Source organism: Tachypleus tridentatus, chromosome 10 (genome assembly GCF_004210375.1).
Source record: "Tachypleus tridentatus isolate NWPU-2018 chromosome 10, ASM421037v1, whole genome shotgun sequence".
NCBI lineage: Eukaryota > Metazoa > Arthropoda > Merostomata > Xiphosura > Limulidae > Tachypleus > Tachypleus tridentatus.
In genome coordinates this window covers 81,876,609-81,889,824 of record NC_134834.1, presented here as the reverse complement: position 1 = coordinate 81,889,824, position 13,216 = coordinate 81,876,609, and the positions used below count along the sequence as shown (strand labels likewise).

Here is a 13,216-nt window from a genome sequence, read left to right as displayed (position 1 = left end):
AAGAACAAAAGATAAACTTAGTTTACATATGTTTTATTAAACAAATGATAGTGATAAATATGTTGTAAGAGCTAAAGAAGCTCTTGTTTTATCATTCATTCCTAGCTACTGGTTACTTATCTTACTATAAAATACAGTTCTTGGTAATTCTTTTAACAATAATACACTTGTATACATAAAACTGCACTAAAAGCACCGTTATCTGTAGTAGCATATTGTTTTTCTTCCATATTTTGATAATAGATTATTTAGGATTTTTTGTTGTTTTGAAACAAATGTTTTTAGTCATTTCACTGCATGTTTCTGTGGCTGTTTAATTCTAAGTGTTTGATTTTCTAAGTTAAATCAGGGTAGTGAATGTGTTATAACTTGGTTGTGGATTTTTCTGTCAAATTTGCTCATTCTTTTTCTGGCTGTTGCATAAGCAAAATATCAAGCACTGTCATTTGATTGTATTTTTATGCTACAATAAAATGAGCTAAACAAACATTTATTCCAAGCATATTTGATTTTCTTTAACTAATTAACACTTACATATTTCCTAATCATTTTTATATCAGTTTTTAAATGGTAAAACTGAAATACTTCTGTACAGTTAAATATTTATATAAAATTCTTTTCATTACTTTTTTTAGATAGCTATTGTTTATTATTTTGGAAAATTTGGTGTAATGAACCAATATGTAACTGTATGGATAAATAACACTACAAAATTACTGTTTATTCTAAGACAGTTGCATTTAATGATTTGTGATAATACTATTAGTGCAGTGTTTCCAGTTTTGTAATTTTTTTGTTTAATAAAGTTCTTCTGTTTGGCATGAGTAATTTCTGTTTTTTGTTTGTACTAGTGCATGCATTAAAACCATCTGACACATCTTTTAATTTTTCCTAACTGACATCAATTATTTCGTTAACCAAAAATTATTTTACTGAAATAAATATTAGATCAGATATTGTTTCAAAATTTTATTTTATTATTATTTTTAAATCTTGATGCATTTTTTCTTCTTTACTCTAAATTAAAACTACTGCAAAATTTTCGAACTGGTATAGGAAGCTTCAGTGTGAAATAAAAACCTGACCAATGTTTTCAGTATTCTTGGCATATTTTCTTAAAAATTCCTCTTGTATTCATACTATGCAGTTTTACTGGTGTCTTGCCTGCCAGCAGCTCACCTGTAAGTCTGTAGACTAAGGTTTTGGCATTCATGGTGGGAATAGCACAAATAATCCATTGTGTAACTTAAACAACAAACAAAACTTGCTGTCCTTTGTGTTTTAGTTATAATTTTGAAATTATTGTTCTTTCAAAGTAAAGTAAAAAGTTTAATAAGTGAAAATCCTATATTCTCATAAGTCATACTGTAAAACTTCTAATGTGTAGTAATTATTCTCGTATAGTTTTTTCTCATGAAATTTTTAAAGGCCGTGATCAACCAGCTTTAAACTTTTTGATCACAGTTGCTATACTTGTGTGTACTTATTTGAAATGGATATATTTTGTATGCAGCTTTTATTGAGAAGTTTTAATTTAATCTTCGTTTTTAAGAAGATATTTTGTTATTATTTGTAAATCATAACAGAGTTAACTTAAAGATAAGTTTATTTCTTTGTTGACTAATCTTACAAATAACTTATTTTAATTTTTTAAGAAAAATAAAAGTAACAAAACTTGGTACTGTCTTCTACAAAAGAAGTTGTTCTCTCTTTAAAATTACAAAAGAACATTTACTTAGCTGTATAATTTTAAATTACCAGCAGAATTTTTTCCTTGATCTCAGTTAATCCCAATTGATCAGTGAAAACTAGGGCTACTGGAGAAACACTAAATGCAATGCCCCAGACACTGGCCTGTATATTGTATACTAGTTCAAGAAAATGTTATGAATGCACTACTTAAACATGTTAGTATTTTTATAAAGGTAACATTTATTTAAGTTAGATTACTGGTTTTGTCTTTTTATGTATGATTAATTACAATGAATTTTATATGTGACACGAACACTTTTACTATAACTAATAATAATAGAAACATCTGGCATGATGCAGTACCATCACGTAAGATCCAATATACGGTGTCACTGTGGGAAAATAAGGGTTAAATAACCAATTGCATAGTGAGTTTTAGTACTTGAAGAAAAGAGTAGCAATTCCAAATGAATATTCTGTTTTATCTTGTAAATGTTTTATTCAGCATTTCAATCCATAAAGGTAATATACACACATATAAAACACTAGATAACAAGGAGTAAAATAATTTGAAATGTTCAGTGACAAGTACAGTATACATTATTTATAATTAAGTCAGTATATTGGTATTGTAAGGAATTGCTTTGTAAGCTAATTATTTTCATAAAACCATTTAAATATGATCAAAAAGCTTGTTATAATTTCTTGGAAAATGATATGAAGGATTGCTTACTATTTGGGTGTTAATGGAGTTGTTTAACAAAAGTTAGTTATTTAAAGGAATAACATAATTAATTAAAGGTATCCTAAAGTTTGATTCTAAAGAAACAATGTAACATAATTTCCAAACTCCAGTTCCTTTATAATTTGGTGGCCTTTTTTACCTCACCATTTCAGTGTTTTATGAGAAGACTTTTCTAAAAAAAATCATTTAAACTGTTGTTTACATTAGCAAAGCTGTTAATTCTAAGATATCACACATCTGTACACAATCATCTTTCTGTTTCATTTGTCTGCTAAAGAGAATTACATTCCACTAGCCTTGAGACAACCTTCATTTAATTTACCATGATCTAACATGAATTGCACTGCCATCTATCAGTAGGAGAACCACATGTCTTTGTGTACAGTAACTACTCTTATGCATTTATATTTGAGAAACTCATTTTCTCAGCATTGTGTTTGATAGATGTATTTAAATTTCTCCTGTGTTCAGTTTATTGACACTTGCATTGTTTTTTTTAGCTTTGTTTCAAAAGCTTTATATTTTATCATGAATTCCAAAATTGTGGTAATTTATAATTTGTCGTGAATGTTGGGTGTTTTTTACACTTGTATTGTTTTTCTGCTGTAGTTTTTGGAAACTCACTAACTATTGGGGTTGTTGCAGCCACTGTTCTATGTCTTGTGGAATTCGTACTCCCATCTTGTCAGCCGTATTTGTTTTTCTACAAATGAGAATGATCTATTAGATCTTCATCTGATTTGCTTTGGCTGGTACCTAGCCTAATTGGTATCCCAATCATGAAATATCCTTAACCTTTCAGTCTTGTCTTGCATTTCATTTTGGGGTATGTTCCTTTATTTGTCTTTTGTCCATTTTCTCTATTTTATGTTTTCTACCTTTCTGATGCATGATTTTTTGTTTTATCTTTTCACCTTGCACATTATTAGGTTTCACACTCTCTTTATCTAACAGGTCCTTTCTCAAGCTCAAGTAAATTATCTCTTGCATTTGTCTTGATGTGCAGACTGTTTTCTCATGTGACCAGCATGTGGATTGAGCTGTTTACCTTCTATTTCACCTTTTAGTTCTTCTTTTTAATTTTTTTGCATATTTCTCACTACACTTTTGTTTTCCCTCTCCTTTCTCCATATTTTGTCTGAAGTATTTGTTAATGGTTTTCTAGGCATTTGTTCCCATCTCTGTTTGGCTTCTTCCACTTATGGTTTGTCCTTCTATACTTTGTTCTCATTTTGTGAAGACTTCTTTGATGAGGTAGTGTTTTCCTCTTTCCTGTACCCATTCCTTATCCTTGTGTTCTGTTTTTTATCTGGTTCCCCTTCTTTGTTCAGGTGTTTTCTTTAGTGTTCCTTTCCCTTTGGTTACTTGGACTGATGTCATAAAATTTCTGCCATCATTATTTTCTCAGGTTTTGTTCCCCTCCTTTTTTTCTTTCTGTCCTTCCCCTTTACTCTTATTCCTCATCTAAATATTTTTCCTTCTTACTTTCCCATTTTGGATTCTAGGTCTTTAATTTCTACTTTTTTGTTATCTTCCTTCTAACAGTAGTTAGTTTGGCATTCCCCATATCAGCGACTGTCACACATGTACAGTTCTTTAGCTATCTATCTCTTTTCCTGTTATTGGTCTTGTAGTTGTTTCTCTACTTGCTTGTCTTCCCTTTTTTTTTCACCTCTGTCCAACTTCATCTACAATCTTTTTTCACTGGGTCTGTAGTTGGCAGTGGCCATTGTGTCTGACACCTTCCTTCACATTATTCGTGGCCTGTCCTGTTTTTGTTTTTTCTTGTTTCTCCTTCTTTTGTCTTCCAGTTTTCCTTGCTCTTTCCCTTGACCCAGCATTGGCCCCCTTTATATTTCTTGACACATTGTGGTCCATTGGTTACCACATTTATTGTCCAAGGATGGTGTTTCTTTTTTGGACTGTATCCTTCTGCTAGTCCATTCTTAAATGTTTCCTATCTTCATTTCTTTCTTATGGCTATTTGGTTGGGGAGTCTCACCCCCATTCAATATTTCATATTTTTCGTCTTTTCTTATCTCAACTAAATTCGGCCTATCTTTTTTCACTTGCAAATAATGAAATATTTGGCCACTAGGTTTTACAGTATTTATTTGCTTCCTACATGAGAGGTTGTTTTGCCTTTTAAGACTGGTTTCCTAGAACCCTTCATACATTTGGGAAAACACTAATTCCATGGACCTTATGGAACCATTGTTTTCATTTTTGAGGTCCATTTTCCCTTTTGTGAGCATCTGATTTGGGCATTGTTTTGATGATTAAATATAGCCTGGAATATTTCCTGCACTTGCCTAGTCAAACAGAATTTCTCCCTTTAATTCTTTTTCTATGTTGGAGGCAAGATTTCTGATATATTCCTGTCCATCCTGGTGAATCACTTGGTTTTGTTCCACCAAGTTTTTTTACACGACTATTTCTTGCACTAACCATCCATGAGACTCCTGTTTCAGGTTCTTTTGCCTTTGGGCATTTGCCCTTGGTTGGGCATACCATTCATCGATACATTTTGCACCATTCACAGTTCTAGGCTTTTTTCCTTTACAGCCTGGTATTCCATTTTTGTACATGTCTATTTTTCTCTTCATCTACTCTTTCTAATCCTTTTCTTTAGACATTTTCCTTCTTGAGTCCTATTGTTAATGTCTCCTTGTTTAATTCGGCTTTGGTCCATTGACATTTTAACCCCTCCTTCTTTCTTCAATCTTTCCTTCTCCTACTTCACATTTGTGCATCCTTTCAGTGAGGGTTATCTTCCCTTCTTCATGCACATTGTATTTGCTCAATCTGTTATACCAGTAGGCTGATCTTTCTACTATTCTTTGCTGGCCCTGTGGATTTACTCTGCTCTGCACATTTATTTCTTCTACACCTTCTGATTGGTTTATTTCCTAATGAGTTTTTTTCTCCATCAGGTCAACATGCTTCTATCATCTTACCATCTTGATGAAGAATGTGTACTATATCTCTTTCAGAACCCCTTTTATATTCTCAGCATTTTGCCAGTTGGTTGGTGGTGCATCCAAGAGTATGTTACTTCCCAAAACATGTGTCAAGTCAGTATGATGGAAAATGCTCTCATACCATCCACCTTGCTTCATATATGCCCACTGTAAGATGGGGTGGTCTGCAAGATCACTGTAGGTATCCTTGTGGTATATCTATATATTTAACTTTTTGTCCAGTCCAAACCATACCTATTCCACAAATTATCATGGAAAATCCCAGCACCAAGGATTTGTTCTACCTGTTTGCTCCCTTTTTGAAATAGAATTTCACAATCATCTGTTGCACTGTCTCCAGTAAAATACCTCTTTGGATTGAAGAATTGAGTGGGCAACTTATGTGAGTCTCACCACCATGAATCCTTTTCATTCCACTTTTTCATTAAGTGGAGCACATTTCTCAGCTGGTAGGACAGTTGAATGTGGAAATTCTTCAGCAATTAGACTAATGAGATTGTATGAAATACAACTGTGTACTAGTACAGTAGAAAATGGGATGTTGATGACACTGTTAGTGTAGTACAGGTCACCACTCTAATAGCTATACCTATAACACTTGCCACTTGTGTCCTTCTCCTCTGGTCTGAGTCTGTTGAGATGAGTTCCTTCCTGCAACCAAAGTATTCAGTAGTAGAGCTGAGGTAAGCACTTATTACAATATTGTTCTCTGATTCTTCAGAATACAATTGTTCAGTACATTTGAGGCAAACATCCACTACTATTCTGTGCTCTCCTTCTGTGGCTGATGTGTGTTTAAGTCAAAATGTGCACATGCCACACCACATGGCATCAGAGTTGAGATGAGTGTACAGTCTAAATGAGCCCCAACTATGGTAAATGCCCCTCCACCACTTCAGTATGAGATGCTACTTGGCTGTGTGAAGAGGTGTGGTATTGTTTCAGAAGTTAACATTTTTCTTACTTGAAAATACGTGGATTTATTCCCACCCATCCTCCTCTCTTCTGGTGCACTTTAAACTCCTTATGTCACCAAAGAATGAATTTATTGAGTGAAGGTGAATGGGGGAGTTATTTACCATGAAGGTGTTTCACCCTCCTTTTGGTGAAGGGCTTTGCTGCATAATTGTGTCATCATTCAGTAGTGTTATTCATGTTAGTTCACATGAAATTGGGAGAAGAGATTAGCATACAAATCTCTTGGGTGTATATGTGAGGAAAATAGTTGATTGTATGTAGTCGTAAGTATATATCAGAAATAGATAAAGGTAAATGTTAATGTCTGGGGTATATAAATCTGGATATCAGATTTAACTGTCAACTCCAAAAGGCCCAATTCATTCCAAACTAGCTTGTTAGGTGCTCAGTTTGTAATATGTGGATCAAGGGATTTGAAACCCAGTGGTATATAAATATATACTCTTCAAAAAAAGAAACACAAAAGTCAAAATATGAGACAAATTGTTAACAAGTTTATTCCGGGTAGTTCTGTATGACATGTGTGAAACTTTGCACATTCACTGCTGAACATCCAAAGTCTGCAAAAGCAAAGTCCACGCTCACTAAGCTTGGCATCTCCTGCCCATGGAAGCAACGAGATGATGAATCACATCCTGTGGAATGGCTGTCCACTCAGCCTGCAAAGCTGCTGCAAGCTGAGGTAGAGTCTGCAGTTGAGGTTGTCGCAGACGTTGGTCCAACTCGTCCCAAAGATGTTTGATGGGGTTTAAATCTGGTGATCTGGAGGGCCAGGGAAGAATGTTGACATTGTGGTGTCTCAAGAAGACAATGGTGAGTCAGACTGTGTGAGGACGGGCGTTGTCATGTTGAAAAATGTCGTTGATGTTCACCATGATGGGTTGCACGTGGGGCCAAGAATCTCGTCGACGTATCGTTGAGCCGTAAGATTCCCTTGAATGTGCAAAAGGTCTGTTCTGGCATTGTAGGTGATGGCAGCCCACATCATGACACTCACCACCATATCTGTCAACATCCTGCACACAGTTTGCTGCAAAATGTTCACCTCGGCGACGGTAAACACGGGTCCTTTCATCCTGCCTACGAAGCATAAAACATGATTCATCGCTAAACCAAACATGCCTCCATCGTTGATGAGGCCATACCCGATGTGCCCGAGTCCACTGCAGCCATGCTTGACGATGTTGCTGGGTGAGGATGACACCTCTGACTGGACGTCGAGGTCGGATTCCTGCATCTCGTAGATAGTTGCGTACGGTCTGATCAGAAATTTTACGCAGCCCTGGTATGGTTGAGGCAGTAGACATCGCAGTGGTGGTTTTATCCTGATGGTGACATAACCAGATGTAGCGATCTTGTGTGGGCGTGGTCACACGAGGTCTGCCAGATTGTGGACGGTCACAAGTTGATCCATGTTGTTGGTGACGATTCCATAGCCTTGTGATGGTGCTTGGATGGACATTCACAGCTTTGGCAACATCTGATCGACATTTGCCTGCTTCCAAGCGACCAATGGCATTGTTGCGTTGTGCTTCAGTCAGTCTTGGCGTAACTGTGTTGCGTGTCGGTGGCTTAACACTGAGCTATGGAAACTGAGAACCCGTCACTTTTATAGGGATTTTGCACATGTTGCACTTGCAGAACATGCAGATCTTTCAAACAAATTTATTGGACACGCATGCGTTTTGGCGAAAAATCCCATGTTTTCCTCCGTTTTCAAAGTGCACAACTTTTATTGTCATTTTGGTCTGACAATCAGTGCCTTAACACGTGTAACATCACATACTCTGAGCTTGTAACATTATTACATATGTTTCTCTTTAAAATAAAAAAAAATATTCCTTTTGCATTTCTTGTTTTGAAGAGTATATTTTTTATGGTTTCTTACTTTGACAACATTTTGTTTAGCTGAAACACAAAATTGTTTTTAGAATTTCACTTTAAAAGATTTGCAGAGTAAATTTTAATTTAAATTTTTTTTGTGTACACTTCACTTCTTTGTTCAACTAAGTGATGAAAAAAAGAAAAAGTAATATGTTTCCACATGAATTAAAGATAGGACTGATCATTAGCGACTGCTGGTAAGATGCTCTTTTAACAGCTCGGATTACATGCTTACTGTTATTATTTCTAAATAACTCATTCTTGAGTGTAACAAAATGTTGTTAATTTTGTAATGAGTACTGTTTCTGTAGTAACCAAGTTGATTAAAAAAAACAACTGGTATTCAAACCAGTATTCATATAATAAGGTGAAAAAAACAAGCTTTATACCCCCAAGTCACTGCCAGTAAAAAAAATTTGCAAGTACTTAGATTAAAAAGTTAATATATTATTCTGAAATAAAATTTACTCAAACATGGTTAATTCATTTCAAAAAGTAATGCTGCTGTTTCTCTTTTTTTTAAACTGGTATCTTTTAATTTTTTATTATCAATTGATTTGTTTCTGTTGATGAAACTTTAATTTTAGGATATTTCAACATTTGTTTAAATGGTGAATCACTAGAGGTATGCTCACCAGTGGCACAGCAGTATGTCTGTGGACTTGCACTGCTTGACACGGGGTTTTGATACCTGTGGTGGGCAGAGGACAGATAGCCCTTTGTGTAGCTTTGTGCATAATACCAAAAACAAAGAGAAAATACAAGAGGTATACAGGATATTTATTAAGTTATCATGAAGATGATAGAAAAAAGCTTTATTTTAACAGTGATAAGTAAAAACTTTACAGTAATGAAGATGACAACATATATAACAGCTTTATAAATATATAAACTTATTTTATTGTAGTGTTTTCTGATACTGTTAATTAAATAAATTCCATGACTTTGCAGTGTATATATTAATAAAACTGATTAATTCATTTAATAACTATGAAATGATTTTATAACTAGGCTGAATATCAGGCAGAACTGTGGTAAAGATGTATTCAAATTCACTGATTGTGTTGAAGTGAAAACATAATGTGATCTGAAAGAGAGAATAACTCTGTTCTCTATTTTTACAAAAGATAATATATGATATAAATATTTCATGTACATAGCAAAGAGTGAATATAAGGTTTTATGTCATAAGGTTTTTTTCACTATTCAGTCAAGCAATGTTTGGAAACATGTTTATGATAAAATGCGTTTGAAGTATTGTATATTTTGGATGAGCAAAGATATTTGAATGGCATTTCACCATAGAATACAAGAGAGTTTTTTTTAAGAAAACAATTATATGTTTCTAATTTCAGGTGAACCTTGGAGGAAGTCAACAAAATTTGACTTCTAAAGAAGACAACAAACATTTCCCAGAAAATCAGCTTGGTGATGTTGCAGAAAGTAAGAAATTATCATTTGAAATAGACAACAAAGAAAGAAAAATAGAACCAGCTGAATATAAGCAAGCAAATAAACTTATTAAGTATCCATTTCCTGAAGTTTTAAAACAAAACAGTGTAGCTTACAATTCTGTTGGTGATCATAAAGTTGCTGATAATAGTATGTATGTTGGAAACCAGCCAGCTTATGATGTGAATGATGTCTTAAATAAGAAGAACAAAGCTGGGGATGGTGTTGACAACAGGATAAAAAACAGTGAAGGAGAAGCCCTTTCATCATTTGGTTATATGCCAAGAGCTGAGCAGGTATAGTTGTGTTTATTTTTATTAATAATAAAGTAATTTAGTTGCTTGGATTTTAAAGTATTGACATATTTTCCATTCTTTTTGTAACAATTTAATAATGCAACCATCGTTGACTCTCAAGCCAAGCATGTAAAAAAAAAAAAAAATGTTGACATATAAAGATCATTTATACATCAACCAATTTATTAATGTGTATAATAGACATCTGATTAATAAAAAAATGATGTGATATTCTGATATTGCATTGAAAACCTTCTTTATTGTAATACAAAATATTTTTTGTAATTATCTTTGACATAGTGGTATTGATACTTGACTTTCTGCATTTATAATGTTTTATTTTCCTTTGTTTTTTTCCCAAACAGAAATTAGACAACAAACCCCTGGACTTACCAATACAGTATGCGAATCAAGGACTGGTGGACCAATCTCTAGGTCTTCTTGGGAATAGTAGAAATGAAAACATTCATAATGGTATAGATCATTCACTTTATCAAGGTGCAGGGAAATCTGGAAAAATGAATTTCCCTTTACCAAACAGACCTGCTGAAGATATTCGGGACTCTAAAGTCATTTCTAACAGTGATGTTGCTATCCTTGAACGACCAAGAGTAGCTGGACCTGAAGAACAAGGTAATGAAGTAAGAGATGGGCAGTTTGATCACAACCCTCTTCATTTTCCACAGCCTAGACCTCAGGCAGAAAATCCCAATCTTCCTGTAGAAAAGTTAGCCAATGGTCAGGTGAGATAAGAAGTTTAGATAACAATAAATATGTTACTGTTGAGTTCATTATGAGTTTAAAATATTAGATATTCAAAAAAAAGTGTAAGCACAGTCTACAGAAAATTGAATATTGTGTAATCTGTTTTATGTACTCTAGAATTAAAAGAACAGGAGGAATGGGGTGATTTGTATCTTGGTAACATCAAAGCATACAGGTGATTTTTTCACATTGTTGTGCCCAACTACATTAGTTGGTATAAAAAAATCTATGCAATTACCTAGTCTTAATAACATCAGGCTAAAAATGATAATTTAATATCACAACACTTGTGAACAGTTGATCTGAATGACATTATGCATCAAAATTAAGTTTTTCATAAAAAATCAGGCTTATTATAGAATGTAAAAAAGATTGTGCCTCAATTATAAATCAGATTTTCATATTATACATTATTTAATTTCTTAATTTAAAAGTTAATATTAAATAAACACACCTAAACATCTATTTTAATGTATCGCATTGTGTGGTGAATGCAGCACTGGTTCAAATTAAATGTTTGTGATGTCAAATTTACAATGTCTGTATTTTTGTACAAATTTTAAACTAACATTACCAATAGTGACAAGCGAGAATATAAAATAAAAACTTATTACCTTCTCTATTTGTTGAGCTACACTATATTTAGTGTGTGTGTGTATATTTATACAGTGGAGCTTCATTAAGCCGCGGACCAGTAAACCGCGAAATCGCTTAAGCAGTTGTAGCAAGTCTTGTGAGCGAGGATTATCGTGGCTCACCGCTAATTTAAGAATGTGTAAAAATGCGGCTTACAAATTTAATCCTGGCTTTATAATTTCAAGGGGATATTTAAAAAGGATTTGCTTTAATTTGGGAAATAAATAAAATATATTACAATAGAAATCGACCATTAATCTACCTTATCCGCTCTCTGTCAGCTTTATGGAGGCCGCTATTGTTACCAAATCACACCTCTCCATACATTAAAGTTAATCCGTGGTAAATCCATGAAAAAAGTGATCAATAATTAAAGTATTATTTTTAATTCGATAATCTGATATAATGCTCACGCAATGGCCCAGATGAGGCTCCTTGGCGGAACTGTTGGCAACTTCGGCTTTTCAGTCACAAAGGTTTAAGCCGCGGTTAAGCAGGTTGACCCCCAAATACTGCGGCTTAATGGCGCTCCACTGTATATGATTTTTGAATAACCAATCTGAAGCTCAGAATGTTGTCTTAATGATTTTCTCAGCCATCTTAAAATATAATGGTATCCTTGTGATTTTATATTTTTTTTTAGATTCGAATACAGATTAGTTATTAAATTTGATAAATTATATGGTATCAATGGTTTTTGTTATTCATATCTGTATATAAAACCTAAACAAATTTTGTTTCATATCTCCTGTGTGTGAAATTTTTTAAGGTTTAGCAACCAAAGACAAGCAGCAATGAGTACAAAGGTTATAACTAGAAGAAGTAATTCTGTGCTTTATTTCTTTACTGTGTCTTAAGAAAGTTTAAGAACCTGTTTGTAAATAATAATGATCTATATACGCATACAGTTTATAATTAGTGAAATCTGACTGTATTTTAACAAATGCTAGTCCATTAAAACACACCCAAGAGAAGTCACATTGTAAAAACTAAAAGTAAGTTTCATATTATTGGATATGGTAGTGTGAGAGGACTTGCGCGTCTGATCATTGTAACTTTTGTATAGCTGAAAGGTCATATAATAAAATTAATAAATATATATACCAAAATATAATGTTATGAGATTTATTTAGTCCAAACATTTATATTTTAGTTTTATAATATGTAGTCATTCTAGAATGAAAAAGGCATAATTTATTTTCATTTCTTAATTTTATATGTTGGTTTTACCAGATTGGTCAAATCAAGTGAACCCATACAGAGATTTGTTAGTGAAAATAACATAAAATACAAAGTTTTTTTTTTCTTAAGAAACATTTGGTGAAACTATCTGGACTTAATAAGGATTTTGCATATGACATTTGAAAAAATGTTCTGATCCGTAAAAGTATATTTAATCTTACAATTAAAATTACTTTGTACATCAGATGGGCAATGTGCAAAAATAGAAAAGGCATGAGAAGAACATTGTTTAACAAACCTTAAGACTTAATAAAAGAAAATCTGTGTATGAAAGCCTTGTAATGTGTACTGATAATATGCGAAATTTCCTGAACATATGCTTCCTTACTAATTTTAAAATAATAGAATGAACATGATAACAAGCATGAAGTGATTATGAGGTTGGTATTAGGGGCCAGTCCCATACTGAAAGAGTTAAACATTTCTAAGTTAACAGATTTGTTTTCTTTGCAAAGGGGAGAATTATTAGAACATAAATTCATGGACAAACTGTGTGCACAAATAAGAACATCAACTAATATAAATTTTGAAGGGTGTCCCTGAGG

General features: G+C 33.3%; 1 protein-coding gene across 5 annotated transcripts in view; it reads left to right on the top strand.

The window, feature by feature from the left end:
- Positions 1 to 13,216, top strand: part of LOC143229711 (uncharacterized) — a 58,466-nt gene that overhangs the window by 34,532 nt on the left and 10,718 nt on the right. For all 5 annotated transcript variants that reach the window (XM_076462427.1, XM_076462424.1, XM_076462426.1 and 2 more), the window contains 2 exons: positions 9,636 to 10,028; positions 10,394 to 10,771. In XM_076462427.1, the coding sequence (XP_076318542.1) occupies positions 9,636 to 10,028; positions 10,394 to 10,771 (771 nt within the window). The remainder of the gene's footprint in view (positions 1 to 9,635; positions 10,029 to 10,393; positions 10,772 to 13,216) is intronic.